The sequence below is a fragment of the Lycorma delicatula genome, chromosome 5 (genome assembly GCF_047948215.1).
Source record: "Lycorma delicatula isolate Av1 chromosome 5, ASM4794821v1, whole genome shotgun sequence".
NCBI lineage: Eukaryota > Metazoa > Arthropoda > Insecta > Hemiptera > Fulgoridae > Lycorma > Lycorma delicatula.
This window is the reverse complement of record NC_134459.1, coordinates 11,194,160-11,220,432: the sequence shown is the minus strand read 5'-3', so window position 1 is coordinate 11,220,432 and position 26,273 is coordinate 11,194,160. Positions and strand designations below refer to the sequence as shown.

General features: G+C 31.2%; 1 protein-coding gene across 1 annotated transcript in view; it reads left to right on the top strand.

Moving 5' to 3' along the window:
* kn (EBF transcription factor knot) overlaps nucleotides 1-26,273 on the top strand; it is a 383,752-nt gene that overhangs the window by 60,105 nt on the left and 297,374 nt on the right. The window contains exon 3 of the mRNA XM_075365598.1: nucleotides 15,602-15,665. Within this exon, the coding sequence (XP_075221713.1) occupies nucleotides 15,602-15,665 (64 nt within the window). The remainder of the gene's footprint in view (nucleotides 1-15,601; nucleotides 15,666-26,273) is intronic.

The following is a 26,273-nucleotide window of genomic DNA, read 5'->3' as shown; positions in this document are numbered from 1 at the left end:
ACTTTTTTTTGTAAATCAACCCTCACCCTTTTGCTCTATCTTCCTTCTGTTTAAATATCTTTCAAAAATTCTTTGAAAGTTTATATTTCATATATATAAAACTATCAAGACATGTTTACGTTTTTTTTAAATTATAGATCCCGGACCTAAAATGCAGAGAAGGTTTTTGAAAATCTTCTTTTGCTTATTTTAACTTTTATTGAAGGGGGTGTTAGATTTAGAGGAAATTTTACTTAAGCAAATATGTTAAGTTTAACCTATATAATAAAATGTTAATTTATTTTCAAACTATATCTCTCTTCGAACAATGAATCCATGCTTTTTTAAAATACTATTTGTACCTTATTTTTATTTCGATTTCGCTAAAAAAAACAATATCATCTAATACCTTTGTTTCCTACTTTTTGATTTTTCTTTACTTTTAACTCTTTTTACTGTTTCAACTCCTTTATTTCTTCTACAGATTAATTTATAGAGGTTTATTTCTTATAGATGTTAATAGGAAACGGGGACAAATTACATCCTTGTTTCATTCTGTTCTAAATAAGTCTTACTTCGTTTTAAACTAGATAGATGCTGTACATCTTGCATTTCTGTATATTGAAAAATAATTCGAATATACCGAGTTAATATACCTCTCGAAAATATATGTTAATTCACAATTATAAATTATTAAAATAATATTTTAATAATTGTTATTTTAATAATTAATATTTAATTGTTATTTTATTAAAATAATAATGGAATTTTGAAGTGAATGTATCGTTCTTGAATGAAAAGAATTAATAATATTTTTATTATTTAAGATGCTCTTACGTGTATATATTTCATTTATTCGATTTAGAATATTTTTTACTTCTCTGTAAAACATAAACGCAAATTAAACTAATAATAAAAGATCTAAAAATAATTTATAAAGTCTAGATTAGGAAATCTTAATATCTTAACCCGCAATCTTTCTGTTTAGTCTCCGGGAATTACCGTTCAGATATTACTCCAGAGGATGATATGTATGAATGTAAATGAAATGTAGTCTTGTACGATCTCAGGTCGACCATTTGTGAGATGTGTGGTTAATTAAAACTCAACCACCAAAGAGATCACCGGTATCCACGATCTAGTATTTAAATCCGTATAAAAGTAACTGCCTTTACTAGGACTTGAAAATGGAACTCTTGACTTCCAAATCAGCTGATTTGGGAAGACGCGTTCACCATTAGACCAACCCGGTGGATCTTAACCCGAAATCTAGAAAGCAGTACATTCAAACCGGCAGTAAATTGTTATCGACTATCCTGCGGGATGGAATAATAGAAAGATGTGCCGATAGCAGAATTGTTATTGAAAATTGTTCGGATGTACCATATACTTATCGCAGCGCAAAGTAGGAACGGTAATAGTTAATCTCTGAAATCTATCAGGTGAAAGAATTATCTGTACAACGTTCCTAAGTGTTTTAGTTTGAATTCAATTCGGGTTGTATATGTAGATTTCAGTTGGTAATTTTATTAAATGATTTTTTTTTTTCTTAAAAGAGCATTGATATTATTTCATTTTTTAAGCTTATTTACAGTATAACTCTGTATTAAATCTCACAACCATAATGGTTGTACGTGAACTGATAGGAGTCACAAGTCAGTCTCAACAAGTTAGATAAGAAGTTAGTTTACCAATTGTCGAATATTGTTTACTCATTTAGGAGTTAGTTTACAAATCCATACTTCTATTTTAATTTTATACATTCAATAGACGTTTCAAACAAATTCGGTATATGCTCTATGTAAATGTAAAGAGGAATCTAAATTATGTTTTTTACCATTTCTTTCGTTCTTTTTTAACGTAAATGATAAATTTTATCAATTTTTTTTTATATATTGTCTTTTCATATATTTCTCTGTTTTTCTGCTTTTTTATCCATTATTTAATCCAACAATAATTTTTAATAATATGTAGAGTTATTTTCTCATTAATATTTGCCAAAAAACATAGCTACAATGTAGTGTATAGTAAAAAAACTTAATTTTTATTGTATTCCGGTTATATAAACAGCGAAGGTAACGATTTAGATATTTGACTGAATCGGTTATATAATAAATAAGGATGTAACGATAAATAGCCAGATAGAGTGAATGAGTGACTGCGAAAGAGAGTGTTAGAATGTAATAGCGAAGTTAACTCGACTCAACTTGTGAACACGCGCTTATTGATCTCCATTCCGGGGGCAATTATACCCTTGCGTTATCCAATAGATTATACTGCTCCGGGCAGATAATTGTGCCGACCGACCCTGTTGTATTATTATGGCTGACTATACTATAGACAGACTATATAACCAGACAAAGGATACGACACGTGACTTAACAAAACATTAAGTCTGTTCCTTTCCCTAGTGCAACTGTTTTTCGATACAGAACTGTTTATCTTTTTAATTATAACAGAATGTTATGTTTTGTTAGTAAATTAATTATTACAATATTAATAATGATATTATTATTATTATTATGGCATTAAGTTACACTAATTTTTAAATATAACTCGCTAGTTTATTTAATTTCTTTTACAATATGTTTAACTTCACCACACGACAAGTAACTATGATTTCTATAGCACTGCTATTTAAACCAGACGTTCAGTGTCGTATGGTTTAAGGTAGGTGATTAATTGTAGCAGTTATGAACGTAATTATTGAATTGATGATTACAAATTCTCGCAAATAAATGCTAATCAGTTTTCTTCTATAATCTTAAAAAAATGTTTAATATGTATTTGGCATATGAAAAACTTGTTTCGTTTAAAAAAAACTTTTTATTGGTAGAGGTGTTTATAAATTAATTTTAAGTTATTTTTTGATATAATTTGATTTACTTATTAAAATTATCAAAAAAGTTAAGTAAAAATATTTTAATTTCAAATAAATCTACTGATAATACGCTGATCTATCCGTTTGTCATCCGACATTCCTAAGATCAGCCGAATGAGGTTTCCGGTATCCACACCGAAGTTATAATACCGAATTTGAAAATCACTTATGTAGAGTCGAAAATTAGATTTTAAATATAAAATTACCTAATACATTTTAAGAATTTGTAGAGAATTTTTTTAATAAACATAAATTACAATAGGCTATTTTCTAATTCTACGGAAACTCTCTGGTAAATGTGTAGGTACTTACAGGAATATTTTTTATTTAATTTTACTAGAGTTTGTTTTTAGTCATAGAAGTTAAATTAAGGTATTATTTTATAAATGGTTAATTTAGTACGGGAACAGCTAAGAACAATGTTATTTTAAGGTAATGTAAATTCAAAATAAATGATTTTTTTTTTAATTTCTCCAGTTTTTAAAATTTATATATATATATATATATATATATATATATATATATATATATATATATATATAATTGCATTAAATTAATTAAAATACATGTTTCGTGGTTAAATGAAATAATAATTAAATTGTATATATTTATCAAATTATATCTCTGTGGAAATGAGTTCGGTTTATTAAATATTATTTGCATTTTATACCTGATTAAATACAGTAAATTTATAAAAATAATTTTCTGTTAAAAAAAAGAATAAATGTATTTTTGATTGCAATGAATTATTTCCCTTCAAATCCCAAATGATAATTTTTAATTATTACTTGTGATTAATTTACAAATGATGTATTATTTTATTTATTCTTTCAAATAATTTATGTGCTTTAATTTATACAATTATCGGTGTTCAAATATTAATACATATATACATATTATAAAATTTAGATGTAATGTAAATAGTATTGATTAATTACGAAGGTTTTTTTATAAAATTCAAAATTCTTCGTCAACTAGGGATTTTCGCGCAGTTATATTTCTTTTCTTTTTTTGAATAAAATAAAATTTTATAAAAAATTACAATTTAAAATCCATTTAACTCTAAATTGAGTCAATATAAAACTGTAGTCCTACCACAAGCACTGCATGGGATAGAGCAGAAGGTTTGCTGTTTTTCAGATCAAGAAATTAGCAAAAGTAGGGAAAAAATTTGAAAAAAATTAGAACCAAAATATGAAAATGGAATTTGCAAATTTAAAAGTGAAAAAAAATAACAAATATACGGAAAAATAGGGGACTTAACCCGGAAAAGAAGATTACAATTTTATGGACATTTATGCAAAACGAGCAAAAAAAGATTGACAAAATAAATATTTAATTTCTAAATAAGCAGAGCTACTACCGGTTTAAAGAAATTTTAGAAATAGATCTAAAAACATTAAACATTTCTATAGATCTGTGTAGACAAAGATAAATCTAGAAAAATGATTCGAAAATCTGTTTCTAGAAAAAGAAACCTGATTAGATGGACGGAAGAAAGGAGACAACCATAGAGAAAAAAAATGAAAACCTTTTGGGAAAATATAAAGAAGTCAAAACTATGTAAACGCCATCCGTAGTGGCCAGAAAGAAAGTAAAAATTTGTTGTAAAAATTTGTTGTTCGATAAAATAAAATATTTAAAAATTTTCAGAGCGTTTGATAAAATCTGCATCGGTCATAAAAATAAAATTTATTACGTTAAAGTAAATAATTACCGCATAAATTAGCAATATCGACATGATCCAAAGGTTCCAGAACAAACTGCTGAAGAGATGCCGCGGTTTGCGAAGTACAAGGAGTTCCACGATTACCTAAGGATGCCATTTATTCGCGAAGAAAGTCACCGGCTAAGTTCAAAGTGTGTACTTAAGCTTAACACGCGTGAAAACCATCTGGCTGTTAACCTATTGAATAACACTGAGGTTGCATATATTGGATATAGAGACTGTTGTGTGGTGAATATTGTGTTGACTATTTATACTTTTTGCTCTGTTTCATTACTTGTTTTGTGTACTTTGTTACCGACTTTGTGTGCATTTTTAGTTATATTTTATTCGTTGTAATTTTAATTTTATTATGCTTTGTTCAGACTCTTATTATATTGTCTTGGGAGGTATCACTGGATACCTCTGTTTCACGTCATTAATAGTTCACATGATTTACTTATGGTTTCGTTATTTGGGAAATTGATTGTAAATAAAACAGTGTAACAAAGAAAAAAAATACCACATAAATGGGGTCACAGGAGTACCAGCTATTAAATAAACATTTTATTAAAATCGATGCGTACTAATAGATAAATATGATTTACAAATATATATTTATTAGAAGAATCAAGAAAAGGAATTGAAAAAAGGGTCGCATAACTTTCCCGGCTTTACAATGATAGATTTTTCTATTAAATACTGTACGCTATAGGGAATTAAATATTAATGACTTAATTCAATATTTAGAGTAAGATTTGGGTCCGATTTGACCCTGTTAATCAATAACGTTTTAAGTTTATAAAAAAATATACAGTATTAGAAATACGAGTATATTGAAAAAAAAATCTGGGTTAAAAATTATTGGCCTACTGTACTTGTATATGTGCTCCTCTCCTAAAATGACTATCTGTCATCAAAATTATACTGTATTTAGACAATAATTTAAAAAAAAAATCAAAATTTTTAGTAAAAGAATATTGGTCAGATTTAATCCCCTTACTTGACGGCTACTTCATGTAACATTTGTTTAAATGTTCATGACTTTAAAAAATGTTTTTTATTTAAGAATTAAAAAAAATTTTAATTCTTAAGTTGAGTTCCATGGGACCCCTTAAAAAAAATTCTGTCATATACGTTAATACGAGGTACAATTGGATTTCAATAATAAAAATTAAAGTTTAAAAAATATTAATATTTTAAGTACTGGACCCATATCGCCTCCGTCATTTTTTGAGCTTAAAAGTTTATTTATCGGAATAGTAATTTATTGAAATAAATTGGCCGCATTTGATGGAATGGTATTTAAGAAGGATAAAAAATTGTAGTTTATTTCAAAAGAATATTTGGGTATCCTGATGCTTCTTTTCTGACGGGGTAAAACATTAGGCCAAGGGTGGGGTATATATTTGACAAAATGTATGTGCCAAAATTAACTTTATTTGGTTTACGCGTTTTATAAAATATTAATATAAGGCAAAAACTATTTAGAAATAATGTTGAATATCCCCCACTCCTAAATTCGAAGTAAAATTTTACAAATAGCACTAAAATTTAAAATTAAATTTTAGAAGGATGTGTAGGTAGGCAAAAGAACTAGTTATTAAAGATCTGTGTATTGTAATGTTTTATTTAACGTGAAAAAAAAATCTGTTATGGATGATGGAATTTTTACATAAATAGTAATATATAAATGCAAACTTTTTTCTTTGAAAATTTTTTTCTGCAAATCGTTCAAATTTAACACTTTTAGCCGTATGTATTCAAAATATGGTTCTGTATACTGTTTATAAACGGTAAAATTAATTATTTTTTGTTAAATCTTTACAATTTTTGGATAGAAATATAGTATATCTTTAAGATCCTTTGTTTTCGGTAATTTTTTGAAGAACTGATTATATAATCGTAGACTTCGGATTACTTCTGGAAATTGTTGATAAAAATTGAATCTATAGAATGGCGCACGATAAGTTGACACATTATAAAGTCTATTATAAATAAATGGTTTTACGTGATGTTTCTTATTGTATATGAGTAATCGCTATTTCTTGGAAATACCGGTAGATGTCTCCTAATCTTTGTATTCGCTTCTGATTCCCCAACACATCAATTATTGTTGAGCTATAGCCAATCACGGACGTTTGTATAATTCACAGCGAGCTAAATTTGTATTTTTTATGCTGATCAAAAAGTGTATCAATGACTCAGCGACAATTTCAAGCCATTTTAACACTCGATGAGTTCCAACAAGAAACATCATTGTCGATTTAAACTATAAATTTGAGGAAGAAGGCGGCATATAAGAAGAGAAACGACTTAACGAAACTCTCGTTCATTCCCTGGAAAATATCGAACTACTTGGAGTTGCCGTGCAACGTAGTCTGGGAAATTTTACACTGCCACCGTTACAAAAATTGGGAATACCTCGTCTTACAGTACAAAGAATGTTACAGTGATCTCAAGCAACTTCCATACAAACTGACTGTCTTGTATAACCTTTCACCCGTTAAAGCCCATCATGGCTAGGAACGGGGGGGGGGGGGTTGTGGCGACCGAAAGCGTCACAAGGCGGGTGTCTTCCGCCTAGGTGGGATGTCCTGCCCAACCTACTGCAATAATCGTATGGTAAAGTGGGTTGATACGGTTTAGATGGTGGTAGAAGGTAATAGAGTTAGGCGCACGGAATCTTTGATCTTCTGCAGGTAGGCTGTTAGTTAAGCATTTCCTGAGAGCTACGTGGTAGAGTTAGGTGTTTGATGTCTTCTTAGAAGGCAAAATTTGACTAGGGCGGAATTTACTGATGTGAATGTTTTTCGAGGCGTTTGCATCAGTCGCATCTCACGAGGCCGACTGATGACTGTAGAACGTGATCAGTTTGAGGGCAAGAAGATGTTCTCCGATTAAGCCGCTCAGGCTAGGAACGGAGGGAACGATGACGCAACCAGACATATCACGGGGCGGGTGTTCTTCTCCCTTGGAAGGGAATTGAGATGTCCTGTACAACCTTTCAAGCAAAAACGATTGGAGTTCGCAGATTTAACGGAAGAGAAAGATGATGTTGTGTTCAACAAATTGTTTTCAGACGCGGTTTATTTTCATATTGATGGGACTATTAACAAACAAAATGTCCGGTTTTGAGCGACAGCAGAATCACAAACCGTGCATGAAAAACAGCAACGCGGGCCTACAGTAAACGTTTGGGCAGCTTTATCGGGTCATGGATTGTCTTTCGACGATACCGTTAATTCTCAACACTATTTGGATATGTTAAGGCATGATTTTGTATCTAACTGCGCACCAGCGAATCGCCTATAGATACTCATCGGTTTATATAAGACGGTGCAACTCCTAACACCGGTAATGTTGTGTTTTTGGTAATTGCGTAATTTCAAATCGGTATCCGGGCCGCCATAATGGAGGTTTCTTTTGGCCATCTGAACCCAGATTTAAATCCTTCTGACTTTTTTCAGTGGAGATATTTAAAATAGAAACCTTTCTCGTTAAGACCCTGTAAATCTTATGGAAATGCGTGCGCGGATAGTTGAGTTCTTTGTAGAGATTCAATAGGACTTGTGTCGCCGAGTCTTCAGAAATGAGCACAGTTTCCTTGAAGAGGTTGTAAGCGAATATTGAACATGTCATGCAGTATTGTGTAAAAATAATATTACCCAAACACTGTATGTTGTATTTAAAGTTGTATTCATATTAAATTTAAAAATAAATATGTAATCCAAAATTCAGATTTGTTAACTTATTGTGCGCCACTCTGTAGAATCATAATTTTTTCCGTAATATTTATCCCGATGTTTACGATTTGATATGGATTTTTAAGATACAATTTTGGATAAATCTGTGCTAAGACTGGATACCGTGAAAACGAATCTATTTTTCATAAATTTTGTTTATTGTTTTTAGTTATCTTCGTTAGAAGGAATTTTTTAAAGCACTCGGTGATACAATCTGTACGTACAAGTTTAGTTATTTGTAAAAAAATATTACTGACGGAATTATTTAGATTATTGATCTTAAAGTCGATTTCTTTCGACATCAAATGAAGTTAAAACTTCACGCATATCAAATCGCACCCGTATACGTATTAAAGAATGAATTACAGAGAGAAAAATTTTGAGAAGAGTAAGCGTCAGACAACACCGGGATAAACGATTTTAGGAGCAACATATTTTATTGTGTCTGTTGGAATACGTTCCTTGTTTGAGAGAGCTCATATACGCATACGTAAGTTCACGCTAACATATATCGCATACACACATACACACACGAACGCATACACACAAGTTTTGATGCATATCGCAGTGTTTAGGAAGCCCATTCATCTCCTGCGGTGTTCATATCTCTGGTTCTCTGTCTGGTAGAGGTACGGTCGTAGGGGAGGTAGAGGTGTGGCGTGCTTGTTATGTCTATGCAAATGTACGCAGTCTTTTCTAAAGAGTTATACGTATACGTTAATACTCCTCTTCCTCTGTTTTACCTTCAAACCGAGAAAGCGAGTCAAATTTTGGGTAATTTTGCGGTAACCTCTCTTTCAAAAACTCGTATCTCCCTCTAACGGTATTACTCTTTCAGAGAATGAAGCGTTATGAAGAAAAGGACATTTATCATAAGTAACTTTAGGAGTTATCACCGCCTTCTAATAACGACTAAGACTTCTGCGGCACAGAAAACAAGAGATGGCATTCACTGCTTGAGTAATCCGTTAAATGAAATAAAGAATTCTTTTTCTTAGAATAAAATATCTTAAAAACTATCTCACACGTTATTCGTCTTTTATTCTTTATTTTTACTTTTTTTCTTTATTCTTCAGAAAGTTTTTCAAATACATTTATGTGATAACACTCTATTTTCTTCCCTAAAAATGATTATCATGGCATAAATGGTATAAAAAACTTTTTTATAGCTTTTCCACTCTCTCTTTACTTAGTTCTACTTTTTTAACTTTATTCTTTTCTCCCTTTTTTGCGTTTCAATACATCATATATGATGTTATAAATATTAAGTTTTTTTATATTTATTGCTGTTTTATACAAAATTATTTATCTATTTGAAAAAAATCTTATAATTTTATTCGAATATTTCATTTTTAATTTTTTTTCAAATAAAGTAGTCATATTTATGTCACACGCTGGATAAAATAATAATTTCAGATTTACTAACCTATATTTATGAGCTTGCGCAAGATTTTCTTTTTAATCTGTTCCATTTTGTAATGAAATTATAACGTAATAAATATGTTTGTAAAAATAAATATTTATTTTTAAAAAAATATAAAGTTTTTACCTTCATGGCTAATTCTTTTTTAGGGATCAGTAAACTTTCAGAAAAAAATATGTAATAAAATAGATTCATATAAATGACATAAACCACCGACCAACCCCTTTCTATAAATTTAAATTGAACAAAGATTTAACCCTAAATTTTATCTAAATAAAAAAATAACTAAATTTTAAATATAAATAAATAATAAGCTTATTTTTAACATTTACTGTTAATAAAATTATACTTTCGTTCCCGATACACAAACCGATTCCCAAAGAATGTAAAAAACTTTCAGGACACGTACTGCTGGTAAAAATAAAGAAGAAAGTTTATATAAACATAGATTTGAAAACGCTTCGTTAGCGAGTGTCGGTTGGCGAAAGAGTTCACCCTGATTTCTGTGCCTTATATAAAATTAAGCCAAACCGTAATTCTTGAAACCAAAATTGAAAATTTTGTTTCGTTTAATATCTGGTTAAAATCTGCCGCATTTTGATATATCTTGTTTTTAATAAACTTCGTAGTTCTTACGTTTGTATTTAATTTCTGTGGACTTTATTCATACCATTTTTTCAAAATAAAATTTTCTAAAAATTGTGTTTAAAACTTTTATGTTTTATTACCCGATTAATAAAGTTACTTTAAGACAAACATAATATAGTGTGTTTTTGACCTCAGATTTTTCGACTCTCTACTAAAAATACAGTTCTGGGACTTATTTTTTTCAATTTTCATATCAGATTTCATAAAAATCATTAAATTTACATCTTAATTTAAATCCAAAGAATTAGTCTGGCTTAATTTTACCGAAAACGCATAAATCAGGGCGACATTTTTTATAACCGACAGTCACTTACGTCTAAGATTAATATTTATGGTGCCCGACGAAAAAATCTTATAGTTAAAATGTTTATGATACATTTTATCAAGAAATGCTTTAGAAAAACCTGGAAAAGTCTGAAATTCGAGGTGGTAAATGGACGAATTTATTTTTATTGCATCGTTAATATCCTTTTTACGTTTATGTAAAAAGACATTTCTCGGTGTTCTTTCTGAACAGTTTGAAATAAAAACAGACGTCAGATAAGGAGACGGACTTTCACCGACTCTCTTTAACTGCACTCTTGAAAAAGTAATTGAGAACGGAAGAAAGAACTCGAAAAACGAAATTAAAAACAAATTTATTAACAGAAGCTTATTGGCCTTCGTAGAAAATATCGCAATATTTGCAAAAGACACGGACGAATTAAAGTCCAGAAATTAAGCGAATGTGCTAATAAAATAGGCTTACAAATTTCTTTGGAAAAAACAAAGTGGTTTTCCGACGATAAAAAAAAGTAAATTACAAACACTAAAATTCTCAAAAATTAGGAAATCAAACCTATTAAAATTTAAATACCTCGAAGATGTAATAATGCCAAACGCTCTAGAAAAGGAAGCGCTAAAGGAGCGAATTCAGAAAATGGCGTTGGAGTTAAAATTAACAGGAAATTTATATAATAAAAAATAACTTTCGCATATTGTTAAACTCCGACATCACAAAACAGCAATTCTTCCAGAGATATTATATGGCGCTGAGTGATTGCAAAATTTTTCGGATAAAGACCTTTTCAAAACAGAAAAAAAATGTTAAGAAATATATACGGACTCGATTAGGAAGAAGCAATTTATAAACTAAAAAATGAAACAGAAATTTATAAAAATAAAGAAAAAAAAAGTTACCATCCGGAGAAATAATTTTACGGACATTTATACAAAACAAGAGAAAAACAGATTAAAAAAACACATATTTAACTTCTATAACAGTAGAACTATTAAAACTAGCCGGTTTGAAGAAGTAGAATACGATCATAAACTTTTAAAAATTTCCACTGAAACCTGTTTAAATAGAGACCGGTTTAAAATATTAATCAAAGAGAACAAGGATAAGAGGAGTACAAGAAGAAAGTGGAGCGAAAAAGAAAAACAACGACGGAATGAAAAATATTCAGAAAACAGAAGTTCCAAACTATTATGCAAACGTCATCCTTAGTGGTCCGGAAGAACAAATTAAGGACAATACCTCCTTAAATATAATGTTTTTCTTGCATTTTGATAAAAGACATTATATATTTTTTATATTTATTTCATTAATACCGACAGTTGTCGATGAATTTTAGCCGGTATTATTGGTTTGAAAGTCCAAAACAATTTATCATTATCCAAATTTCACAGTCGGCAGGAACTTCTATTGCCATTTTAAGGAAATACAAAGGATTATCAGTTTCATAGATCGCATAATTTAATTATCTTAACGTGATAATTTTTTTGTAATCCTGCATGTATATGTGGGTGGTTGCGTATATCTGTTAGAGTTTGATTATGAAAACATATTTACATTAGAATTGCGATAAAAATATATTAATAATAATAAATAATTATTCTACTTAATCTTTTTTTTATACTTTTGTTTAAGTAATAAATGAACATATGCTTTCGCAATCTTTTCTCCTAATCAAAATGTTCTATTCATAATTCATGTTATCTATTCCTACATAATTTATATCTGCCGATATACAAGTCACTGGTGGTTGTGTTGTAACTATCAGAATACAACCCTCATGATACGGCACAATATTGGCTGTTGTAACTGATGTTTGGCAAACAAGACGCGGCAGGACACGATATGACGACATTAACCTTGATGATGACGTATGCGACTGATTGAGTAACGCGTAATGGAAGAGGCTTAACATAACAGTGACATGCGATGCATTTCAATCACGTTGATACAGCGTACTGTACTCTGTGCACCAGTGCGTTGTGCGTATGCGGGTTAGGTGTCATTACACGTACGTTACCGTTATCATCACCATCTCGGTCGCTATATAATGGATGATCTAAATCGCAAGCGATTAAAAATCAATGTAAACAAATCAACCTCGTCTAACTTACAATTTCACCTTAATAATTAATCGATCTACCCTATGGGAATAGATCGCAGTTGTTGTAATCGTTATTTAATGAGCGATTTATTAATAAAAAATTAATCGTTTTGCTGTTTTTAGAATCGTTATCCTATCATAGAATTACAGCGTTATTTAAGAATGTGAGGAGAGCTGAAGCTTTCATCCATTCAACGCATTAGTGCAATTTGTAACCTGTACTTTACTGAAAGAAAAAATAAAAAATATTTAATTATCAAAACAGCAACATTTTACTCGTGTTTTTATTACATTTTTTTTTTTTTTTTTTTTTATATCGCAATTTTATCAGAATATTGGAGGGACAGGTAGAAGGAAAAAATTGTGCAGGCAGGCAACGTTTGGAGTATGTAAAACAAATTGTTAGGGATGTAGGATGTAATACCGAAATGAAACGACTATCACTAGATAGGGAATCTTGGAGAGTTACATCAAATCAATCAAATGACTGAAGAAAAAAATCACAATTCTTTCTAAGAAAGAACCATAAGTAAACAGAATTACAAAATTCTTGTGCTTGATGAGGGGTTTCCAATGAATCCCCTCAATGAAACATACATACATAAGACAGTAGTTCATATCTTATATATAAGTCTGTTTTTGTCTTATATATACATATAAGACAAGATGATATAAATATATAAGATAATAGTTCATTTGTATAAATGCACTTGCACAGATTCACTTCATAAAAAGTACAAAAGTTTCTAAAACCCAAACAAAAAATAAACGCAATAATATTAAAGGACAAAGGAAAATAAAAACAAAACAATAATATAATTTGCTTATCAAAGGAATTTAGTCCCTTCACCAGGCATACAGAAGATGCTCATCACTTAAGGAATAAGGTTCCAGCCCATAAATGTTTCCAGCCCAACTTTCAACGTTTGAGTCGCCGGATATCTTCACTGTTTATGAAATTCAGGAAATATTTAACATGATTACCTAGCCGTTGTTTGTAATGAGAATCAAATCGCTTGATTTCATTCCGGACCAACGGCAATTCCAGATATGAATTTCTTAGTTTCGTACAAACCAAGGCGCCTCTATAATGATTCTCGAAAACGTATTCTGGAAGCGTTGTATAACATCAAAGTTACTCTTGCTCGTCATACCCCATAGTTGTATACCATACGTCCAAATGGGTTTCAGAATGATCAGCAGGCTTGATTAACGGATAAATATTTCAATCGGTCAAAAAAGGTTTCCATTCCGTATCTACATTATTTTAAGATATCTTAATTCCAAAGAGAAATAATAATCTTGGTTAGAAATGTATCTATATGTGCGTTTATAAACGTGTGTTATGTAATGACCCTTATTTATCTTAATATATAAAAAACTTTTTAATATAAAATCATGTAGTTTGTCTACTGGTACAGTTGGTATTAAATATATTATTGCATTAATTTTTTTTTTTTTTAAATCCAACGGGTTTGTAAAAATACTATATGAAATAGTAATAAATCTAGAATGGCATGTAAAAATATTTTTTTTTAGGTGTTTAGCAGTTGATAAAATTGTTAGGTATATGTACATAAATTATAAGAAAATAGACTGTAATTTTTTATGAAAAATTGTTTTCGTATTTAAAAAAACGTTGGGGTGATCTGTCCTTTTTAAAATGAAGTCTGATTTGAATTCTCCTAGAACTTCTAGAAAATTCATTAAATTTCCAATATCTTCAGTACCAAATTATAGATACAATTAGCCATCGGATATACCAAATCCAGGTAGGGTTTTTTCCTTTCATCTTTAACATCCAGTAATATTTCAGAAACTAAAAGCTATTAATTGTATGATTACATGAAAAAATATCATACTCTAATTTCTTCTAAGTCTTAGAAAATTCAAAGCTTAATAAATTTATAAAATTATATAATTGACGAGATGAATTAGATCTTATTTTTAAATTGTCTAATTCGATAATAATATATACGAAACCACGGTTAAAAGTTTTAAGAGGTTTTGAGAAAAATTAATTTGAAACCAGGCTTCAACTAAACTTATCTATCGACCAACTGAAAATAATTTCGGATTTTAACCAGTGGTTTTTGAAAGATATGAAAAAAAATGTACGTAGTAGATGCTTAATAATTTTTTTAATGTATTATAGAAAAGTTTTTTTTTCGTTTTTCACATTTTTATCTTTCTCGACTTGTTAAACAAAAAAAAATCTCAAAATCAATCTTCCATCTTTTGAAAACTTTTCTTCGTATAAAATTTACTTCAATGTTTCACACTCTATTGAAGAAAATTTAGGTACCATATTTTTGGTATTACCACTACTTTGTGAAACATTTGCGAAAGGCCAGAAAAGAGAATTTTGTTTCGGCACTTTACCTTGAATACAGTCTACATTTATGTAAGTGTTTCTATTTAGTTATGTTCCTATTACTTTCTGTTTTTAATAGCTTATTGCCGTAAAAAGCGTACTTTATATTTAGAGCATCAATTTTTCAATGGATACGTGTAAAGAACTGGAAATAATTTAAAGTTCTAAACTTTAGGAAAAGTAGTTTTTAACAACATTGCGGAAAACAAAATTGTCTTTTAATTCTCAAAATCATATCATTTTGAAAAAAATTAGTATTGTAAAACGTAATAATTTTACAAATATTCTTGCAACTGCATTCTATACATAGATAAAAGTATTACAGTTTTATTAGTGTTATAGAAATCTAAGTAATTTCGTTACGAAATTTTGAAAAAACAAGTCAGGTTTATTGTGAAAAACAAATAACTTTTGTATTACTGTTTCATTGTAATGGAACTATATACTTTTTTTTTTCATTTCAGGAGACAGAAGCGCAAAAAACAAATAATGGCATCCAGTACCGCCTTCAGTTGCTTTATGCAAATGGTAAGTTTGTAAAAAAAATTTCACTGCATATATATTTTTAATAATTTACTTAATAAAAACATGAAAATTTATATCACTAATAAACACAGTTTTTGGAACATGGAGGTTTTGTTGTGCTCATATGTCTTTACGCTGAATTCAAAAATGGAATCAAAAAATTTTGCCATCGCCCGGAATTTTTATTTGATAATTTATGTACATAAAAGAATATTTAAAATGATTTTTAACAAATATAACAAATTCACAAATATGAAATTGTTGTTATTAACACAATAATTGCTATTATCTTTTCTGCTAAGAAGACTAATTTCTATGTTGAGTGCTGTTCTATGTTGAGCGTTGACTATTCTTTTATTATGTTTACGCGTTTCGGAACCATTCCATTGTCAGAAATTTATTATACAGATACTTTTAAGTATCTGTTAATCTTTATATAGCGTTTAGTCAACGCCCATCTTTATACTTGATTTCATACCTTATCTGACCTTTTCCTTGTTTATTTGTAATTAATGATTAAATATATTTTTTAATTTTATCTGTTTCCTTTATTCAATATAAAGGTTAACAGAAATTTAAAAGTACCAGTACAATAAGTTTTGACAACGCAGTGGTTCCGAATCGTGTCAACATACTCGTATAATAAAAGAATGAAGCTAAAAAAGGGTAAAAACTGTTTTACACTTTTTGTAGTTATTGTCTCTGAGTACTGACTCAAAGACAATAACTACAAAAGTATGGTGATTCATTTACTGCAGGTTCTGATATGTCAGCACAGAGAAGTTTTTTGAGAAGTACAATTAATACTCGAAATTGTTTTAATTTCACCGTGTATGCACGTGGTTTCACTCTTTTTTTATTACCGTCGGGACTAACTTTAGGTATTGCTTCAAAGAGGATGAGATGAATGATTTGTAGTGTCTGTGAAAATCCATGCCTGACCGGAATTCGAACCCGGGACCTCCGGATGAAAGACCGAGACGCTACCACGGAGGCCGGCCTGTTGTAATATTAGTGAATAAATATGCCAAAGAAGTGCGTAAATTATCCGGATTACTTCTGTTACGTGTGTGGGAATTCTACGTTAAATAGTAACGATGAAGTTTGGCGCCTCTAGTGAAAAAATGTTATGAAATACATTTTGGTTGTAAAGTTGGGGATTAAGATAAGAACATGATAAGATAAGTGCTTGAATTTACCGTCTGCTATAAGGTCAGTGTCTCAAGGTGAGAACTTACCTGCACCGCATCCAACAACACATCTAATTTTATACGAGGAATACGTCACATCTTAGTTAACGTCCTATACGTCTTATTAATTTAGCAGGAACACATCTAACGGAATACGAGGTAGCCACTAAAGTTTGTCATCAGGATCAAGATCATCCTACTTTTGAAGTGGTATCCTCTTTCCGTGAATCTCACCTGATAACTCAAGGTGAATTAAACGACGCTGTTCAGGTTTGGAACTTATGGAATAAACAAGGAGAGTTTTTGGGATTTTGATTGAAAGGATGGACTTTTTTCCGTATTGAAAATAAAGTGTGCTTCTTTAATAATCGTCAGAAAGAGTTCCAAGATTTATATTCTGAATAAAATAGTGTAATGTACTGTAATAATATTCTCGCTATCATGGATGCAGTTCATCATGTACATAACTTACAGAATGGAGACTAGTCATTGATTTTTTGAAAATTAATTTAAAGGCTGCTATTTTTTACAATGGCAACAAATTTCCTTCTATGCCGTTAATTTATGCGACTAACATGGAAGAAATTTTAAATAAATAAATTTTCCAAAAGCTACAACTTTTTTTTGCTTTTTGTGCAAGTGGGACAGCGGGGCCAAGACAGATCTAATGGGACGACAGGGCTAACGAAGAAATGGTATAAAGCGTGAAGCACTTACACCTCGACAAAAAAATGTTGTACATCCCTCATTAATTAACTCGGAAATTCTACTCCATAAAATTTATACTTTTCAAAAACTTTGAAAGGCGATGGATAAAAATAGTTTGGATTTTATTATTTAAAAGAAAAAATTTCCTCGTGATGGTGACGCTAAAATCATGGAAGAAAGTTTTTTGGATCCCCAAATAACTTTGTTTAGAGGTAGACAATCTGTTAAACCAAGTCGTAAAGTCAACGCCGAGGTCATTTTAAAGTGTTGTGCTAAAAAATAAATCCTCTCACTACCGTGACATTTTGGGTGAATAATTACAGTCAAAGGTATGGAGTGTAATAAATTCTTGAAAAAATCATTTCTTGGATTCACTACTGAGTTTCTTCCTGACAGTCTCGATGCCGTCAGTGACGAAAACGGGAAACGCTTCCACCATCTAATTTCATCATGGAAATCAGGTACCAGTGGCGGTAAAGTCCTACAATGCTCACAGATTAGTACTGGATGCTAAAGAGGGATGTTCCAGATATTCAACGCAAAACAAAGACAACTACCACATTTTAGGTAAGTTATATAGCGCTCTGTATGTATGGTAATTCTTACATTTTTAAAACATTTTCCTACGTATCACAATAAACCGGTAGGTGATGGGAAAAATTATTTATATAATTCAATTCAATGTAAGAAATTCTATTAGAATCACATATTTTGTTCGTTGTACAAAAAAAAATTTTGTTTCTCAATGTAATTTGTCCTAATTGATCAACTTTATTAAATGATCAGTACCTATTTTATTTCATTATTTTGTAGAAACGGGTAATACAGTAAGTGGAATAATTTATTAAAGGTGTTGAAAATGACCTTCTCCAACATCAATACAACACTATTTTGGGGCCGATTCTTCATGCGTTGTGGATTCTGATCTTCTCGCAGACCTTCCAAACCCAGACTACGCTACCGTTGCGTCCTTTGCGGAAAATACAGCGATGCTTACCGTTGATGCCAACCGTTATCAAAGAACGTTTTTCAAAATAACCTACAGAAGTTCTTTTTTTACTTTTGTCGGTTCAACGTTTCAATTTATTTTCATGTACTTTAACCAGCCGATGTAGTGGAACGTCTAGTACGTATGCCGTTGTTGCGGTGGGCGCTGTAGTAGGCCAAGGTTTTAAAAACGGATCTAGACGCACGCAAATTACATTCAGCGTTTTCAGGATGCTCTTAAACTGTCTTCGTAAAGGAAAATTCATTACGAAAACAAATAAGTTACTATATTCAAAGTAACAAACCGGTTGAAAGCACCGGCGTCAACCATTCTCCCTAGTTAACTCAGATCGGCTCTATCTATTTTTGATTAAAAATACCTTTAAACGATAGTCTTCATTTAATATTGATTAATAAATATAATTTTTATACTTTATTTTCTGATATGATATATTTATTTATTATTTTTTTTATTAGTGATACTAACTTAAAGTGATTAAACATTTAATAAATTAGATTAAGAGGTTAACTTAAATCGAACTAAAATAATAATAAATAATGTTTAATAGCTTACTAAACTTATTATCCAAAACGATATTTTCTTATGAGTTATCATTTTAGATAAGTTCGATTATTATTAGAATTCACCCGTTTTCATAGTACGAGTAGGTAGCCTGCATACTACTTTCAAAGTAAGGGTTTTGCGTATTAAGCCTAGCGCGCTATTACTAATGTATTTAAGACGTAATCTGTTGTTGATAAATCTGGCGAGCTTAGGGTATTGGAACTAACGAGCGGACCGACGGTCATTTGGTAAATCCTAGACTTGAAATCGTGTTGTTGCGTTATATAGTAACATAGGAGGTGACCACCGTCGGGTCTTTTAACTTAAACACTTAATCTCCTTTAACAGTAATGCAATGGATTCCTTGTTATTCTGTTCTGTCTTTGCTAAGGATTTTCATTGGGCGATCGAAATGCCTTTATAATAGCACTGGTGTTCCTTTGTCTGTCTCTCTTTCTCTCTTTCTGTGTATGTATATGTATAAACATTTACAAAAGAAGAAAGCATTATAATGTGCACAATTACTTTATTTTCTACTCTAAGGGATATATCATATTCGAAGATTGATATTTTATTGATTATACAAAATACACAGAACAAATAAATCTGAATTAATAATTTATTATTATATTTTTATAATATTTTTAATTAGTATAGTAAATCGCTGTTTTAAAATGTGGTGCTTGTAATTATACACACATTAATTGATTTTTAAGATATTATTATACTTGAATAATTTATTCTTTACTTTTCCGTCTAGATAGCGCTACAGCAGAGCTATAGCTCTAGAAGGGAAAGTATTGTAATCGGTCCAATTTGGACAATTGCGGTCTTTACTGGATTTTGATGTTTTGACACCTAAGGAACCAAAAAACAAAAAAAAAAAACGGGTAGGAAATTTTCCGGATATTAATGTTCGTATGTACGTGTATTTTAGCCTCTAAATCACCTTATATCTCCAAAAGTACTGCACCGATTTTGACAAAACTTGGTCAGATTACTTTGATATATAGGGCATTGATGCCATTATATTTGCAACTTAAAAGGTCAAGGATGTGAGGCTGTAGAAGGATCATCCTAAATATCTCGAGTTTTCACCTAAGGTCATATTTTTCTTAGGCAAATTTGTTAAAGATTAAAAATTAACAATATATGGATCAAAAGGTTTTTGTAAAATCGCACCCCCACCCCAAAAAATGCTGATGTAGTCGTCTTCGATGTGTGACGTCAGAGGTGAGAGGTAGAATTAAATAAATGAATAATATTTAATGTAAAAACGTAACTCGGTCTGGCCGGGTCTCAAATTCGATCGCCCGGTCGACTCGGTACCTAGTGCGTTAAGCCTTTCAGCTTCACCAGTCCGCCGAACGTACAAGCGAAATTTGTTTTATGTAAGTTATAAAATTACTTTATTAGCCAGCCATTTAATTACATAATTTAGCCAGTGCCGTCCGTCGCCGCTAGTATCGCCACACCTTCGCGAATTAAATACGGTATGCGCGCGCACTTTAGTTAGAATCATTGAATTAAATAAAATAAAAAAAATTATATTTAAACAAAATGATCAATATTTCAAATTATGTTGTTTTTATCTGTGTTTAAGCCGTGCATCAGATATAATCCAGAGTTGTATAGGACTTTTTTTTACTTTTTTCCATATCTAGGCTTTAAATTGTGTGAAATACATTAATGTACTCTATACATTAATGCATTTTCAAAAATCTTTTGGATAATATTATAAATTAGTGAATCCGGCAATGCTTCGTTATTACTAAATTTGAGCCTATGTATAAATAAATTTAAAATGACGCAGTAGCCCGCAACGATGAAATATATAATCTATTTCTTTCATTTCATTGTGCTGTTTCTTCCTCTATTTCATTTCTTCTGTACTTTCTCTTCCTCTTGGCTCGAATTGTCTGTCGACCATATCTTTTCGTTTAGGATGCGTTGTTATTTTTAAATTATAAAGGTTTTATCTTCTGTAGAAATATTAATATTATTATTTACATTTTTATTTTTTTACTTTTTTATAACTTATGAAAACAATGAAACGGACAATATTACGGAAACAATAAATTGTACAATATTACTTCACTATTAATTTTCTTTCTTTCTTCTTATGACCCCCGGAATATTTATCAAAGCTCAAACCTCACCAACCTCACTCTTCTATATAAATAATTAAAAAAAAACGTATAACCTAAAACTTCTTGTACTAAAAGTAATATGTATATATCGAGTAATATCGTCAAATCGATTGTCCTTGTCTATATCGACCGTTATCTATGTCAATATCGACTTCCTCAGGCAGTTATTATGAAATTAAATATTATTTTATTATATATTATGGAATTAACTCCCGGATCAAATAATAATAAGTTATGAATTTTTCAGCGAAATCGGTTAAGTAGTTTTTAAGTTATTAGGGCACATACAATACGAAGATTGTCTTTTATTTATATGTATAAGTGAAAAAAATTCATACTTGTTACATTTCCAGTTATACAAAGTGTCCCAAAAGTACTGCACCATAGGGATATTTTCAATATCTGTTCAATGTAGTTTCCATAAAAGTCGAAACATAAATGAAAACGGTCTCCCGTGTACCGCAAAATGTTGATCACCAAGTCAGGCGTTACAGACTGGCACACAATTGTGATGCGCTCTTGCAGGTGGTTTCTGTCCCTGATCTTGACTATGTAAATTTGAGATTTTACATAATTCCACAAGATGGTATTCATTGGGTTTAAATCTAGCGATCGTGCGCCCATTCCACTCGTCCCCTTCGACCGATCTACAGAGGGAAATCTTCATCTAGCCGATCACAAACTTGTGTACCGTATTGCAGAGGTGTATCGTCCTGCATGCACCATTCTGGTTTTTCAGTACCCAACAAATCCATATCAGGCAGTAATTCATTTCCTAACATTGCCAAGCAAGTTTCTCTGTTCATTGTTCGGTCAAAGAATCTTTCCACAAACCAAATCAAACTGTGACGCGATCAGGTCCTTCTTCCTTACTGTCGATAAACCAGTGACGGTTACTGTCGGACCTATACCGTAAGTTATATCGGTTCACCTCACCATTTAGATAAAAGTTGACTTCGTCAGAGAACATAACTTTAGACAAAAACTCTGGGTCCTCCTTTAACCGGGTCAAAAACCAATTGCCTATTTCCATACGGCGAACAGGATCGTTCTCTGACATGTTGTGTAACACTTGTAACTTGTCCGGATGATACTTGGTTTTTTGTAAGATCTTTCATACTGTTAACCGAGAAACGCCCACTTCCAAGCTTCTTCGGCGAATTGACTTTTTCGGACTTGCAGTTATATTCGCCAAAACTCCTTCTACTACCTCTTCTGAAGTGCTCGAACGTCCAGATCCTTTAGCATCGACAACACTACCTGTAGCCTTGAACTTTGCTAGCAGTTTGGCAACCGTTGTGTGCACTGGTTCTCGTTGAGGATGCCTCATATTAAATTCATCTGCAACTTGATTATGAGAGAATCCTTCTCTTCCACAAAGGAGGGTAATCTCTACCCGCTCTTCAGTGGTCAACATCTTTCAATCCTGCAACTAGAAAACAGAGCAAAATTAGTAAGATATCTATGGTGCGGAACGTTTGGGACACCTTGTAGTTTCTGTTATAGAGATTTTAATACTAGACAGGGGATACCGCTGTACTTCGGTGGTTGGGGTTCAGTTAACCACACGCCTCAGGAATGGTCGACCTCAGTCTGTACAAGACTGCATCTCATTTACTTGTCGTCATACATATCCACATTTCATTAAGCCGTTTTGGAAGGGTGCTTATTATTCAGTAGTTGAAAAGATTGCGATGTACGCATTAGGAAATATAAAAATGTTTACATTTCCAGTGTAGATACAAACTCCTTTAGGAATCTATTTTTAAAAGGAATGATCGACTGATAGACTTATATAGATATATTAGATCCAGTTTTTTCTTTAAGTTACTGTTTTCAATATTTAAGTTATTCAGAAATATATACAGGTGTAGTTTTAGTAACCGTCTTTTAAGCATAACAAGCTCATTAGCAAACATTTTATACTGTAATAGTTTAAACAGCAAGGCTGAATACCTGTCAAAATTTTGTCTGTAAACAACAAGCTTGAGTGGTGTTTCGTAACTAGATAGTTATATAAAATTACTTAATTAAAAATTATATTATTGCAACCGTTTTTATTTCTAAACAATCTATTTTATAAAGATATAAAGCGATAAATAAGATTATATAAATATAAATAAAGATTATAAAAATTATTCAATAGACAAATACTTGGATGGAACAACTGAAATGAAATATATTGCCTCAATCGCTCAAAATCAATCGATCGCTCTAAATCCGTTTTTCTAAAGAATATTAATTATATATTAAAGTGTAAAATAATTTTTATATTAAATCGTCTAAAATTATTATTTTGTAAATCTTATTACAGCCGGTATAGAATTCATTGTAGTAATAAAAAAATTTTTACCAAATAAAATGATAATGAAAACGGTTACTGAAACATGCATGAAGAAAAAAATACTGTAGAAAACAGTGAAGAGATCCTCTTTTTTTTACTTATATTTAAAAATAGATGACCATTTGAACGTTCTTTCGATACCCGATGTCGGGAGTTCACAGTGCTCCTAAACTTATGTCCGTGGCCTTTAATGTCATCCAGTAACGCACATTTAAGGGTATTAAGTGATGTAGATTTCTCAACACTACTAGAAAAGCTCTTTTGTCACGCTTTGTAAAGGTGTGCCCTAAAACGCTGTCCTTCTATATCAGTCGATTGATACTTTTGAAGCATTCGTTGTCCTTCGGGAGCCCATGAAGTCGGTTTACTGATGATTATAAGCACGCTGTATTCGTCTTTGAACATCACAGATATTAGTAACTCGTACAGTTTTGTTATATCAGAGATCTCGTAAAAGCTATCGGTAGAGGTTTAATTTCTACCGCTTGTTTGACATCTCCGCTGACCTCTTAAATCGATATGAAACCTGCCCGGTTTCATATCGATTGAAGTGCGGTAAGCCATCCTTAGGACTAGACTGAGACAGAGATGAGATCCTGCTGTAATCTACTTATAAAATATTTAATATTGAAATAAAAATGAAATTTGTTGCAGAATATTTTTATAGATTTTTCTTTATCGAATAACTATTATCTTAACTTTATAATCTTATTACTAAATATGCACAATGAGTTACAGGATTTCTGTGTTAAAGCAGTACGAAGAAAAGAATAATCATTTACAAAGGGATTTGTAGAATAAAGGTTTGGGGAATAATGTAAACATCAAAGAACAAAACTAAAACGTACGCTAGTCTGTATTACAAGTAAGTAATCTGAGAAGGTATGCGGCGGTGGTCTAAAGGGACGGTCTGAAAAGGGAACATCTCCCGACCTGTGCGGTCAACTTACAGACAGATGGTACAGTGTCGTTACTTATTCAAAAGAAGCGGTCGCAATCACAGATTGTCCAGTCCCTAGTCCCCACGCGTCCTAGCGGCGATACCGGTAGGTAAAACGGCGACGTAACATCGAGTCGCGGGACACAAAAGACGCCCTTTGTTCTGCATTGCAATCTCTCAAAGGAATTATTAATGGAACAAGATGTGGGCTATAAAAGCCGAGGATCAAAAGCTCCATTAATCATTCAATTAACCCGCCGCGCCGCTCTCACCTTGCCGTATTACTGTATTAATTACCCTTACCTGCATATCTTGTATGTGTGTGTGTGTGTGTGTGTATATGTGTATATAAACCACACCCACCTTAACTAAACATACAACCGAGTAACGAGTAACTAACTAACTGAAATAGACACGATGACTCAAATCCCTTGTTTCAATACCACAAGCGCGGATTACAAATCAAAGCAACCTCTCTTCTCTTCCTCCCATTCTCTTACCAACCTTTCCTTTGTACCTTTCATCCTTAACAACTTAACAACTTACAACTGCGTTTCTGAAAATACCTTTATAGTTTAATATCTCTTTGTATACCCTGTGCGATTACAACAGTCGATGTAGTATTTAAATATACCACTTTACTTTTTTCAGAAAAGATTTATGAAGGACCTGAGCCTCTTTTTTAATGAATAATTTACCCCGTAAACCGAAAGCTTATACATGGGAATATTGTATTGAAATTTTTTAGCGGATGTAAAATATCAAGCCGACTTTCTAACTACTTTAATTAAATTGTGGCTGAAAGCGGATAAACACTCTATAACAATAGTTTTAAGTTTTAATTCGTCTGGTGAGTAATGATAACCAATAAAACGTTCACGAAGTGAAAATAGAAAAGTAATATTTCTTACGATTAGTAATTATCTAATAACTAATATTCTGCTGTTAAAATGAAATTTAATAAATTATTAATTTGGAATTAAAACAGAGTGCGTCGGTGTGTGGCTACAGTACGAAAGCGAAGCTTTTTACGCAATATTATATGAGTTATTAACGGTGCGAAATAATTATATGCAAAATACACAAACGATAAATTTTTTATTAATAAAAAATATGAACTAACAATAAAATACACATATTATCAAAAATATTTATTTACATAAAACCTACAAAAAATTAATCATAACATTGAAGTTTAAATATTATTGTAAGTTGGAACACGTGTTTTCTATACTATACGGTCAACGTATTGCACCAACGCGGTAAGCATAGTGAGGGGGAATCAGCTAGCGCGTGACGCTCGTTTTTTCTCAGTCGACACCCCAATCTGAAGCCTGCGAAGCTTCTTAATGCGGGCAGGCTTCTTAACGAAAATATCATTTTTGCTACGGTAAACCGAAACTAATTTTATGAGTAAATTTTTTTTTTTTGTCTTCAGTCATTCGACTGGTGTGATGCAGCTCTCCAAGATTCCCTATCTAGTGCTAGTCGTTTCATTTCAGTATACCCTCTACATCCTACATCCCTAACAATTTGTTTTACATATTCCATACGTAGCCTGCCTACACAATTTTTTCCTTCTACCTGTCCTTCCAATATTATAGCGATTATTCCAGGATGCCTTAGTATGTGGCCTATAAGTCTATCTCTTCTTTTAACTATATTATGAGTAAATATCTATTATAAAATTTATCCTACCGGGCTGGTCTAGCGATAAATTCATCGTC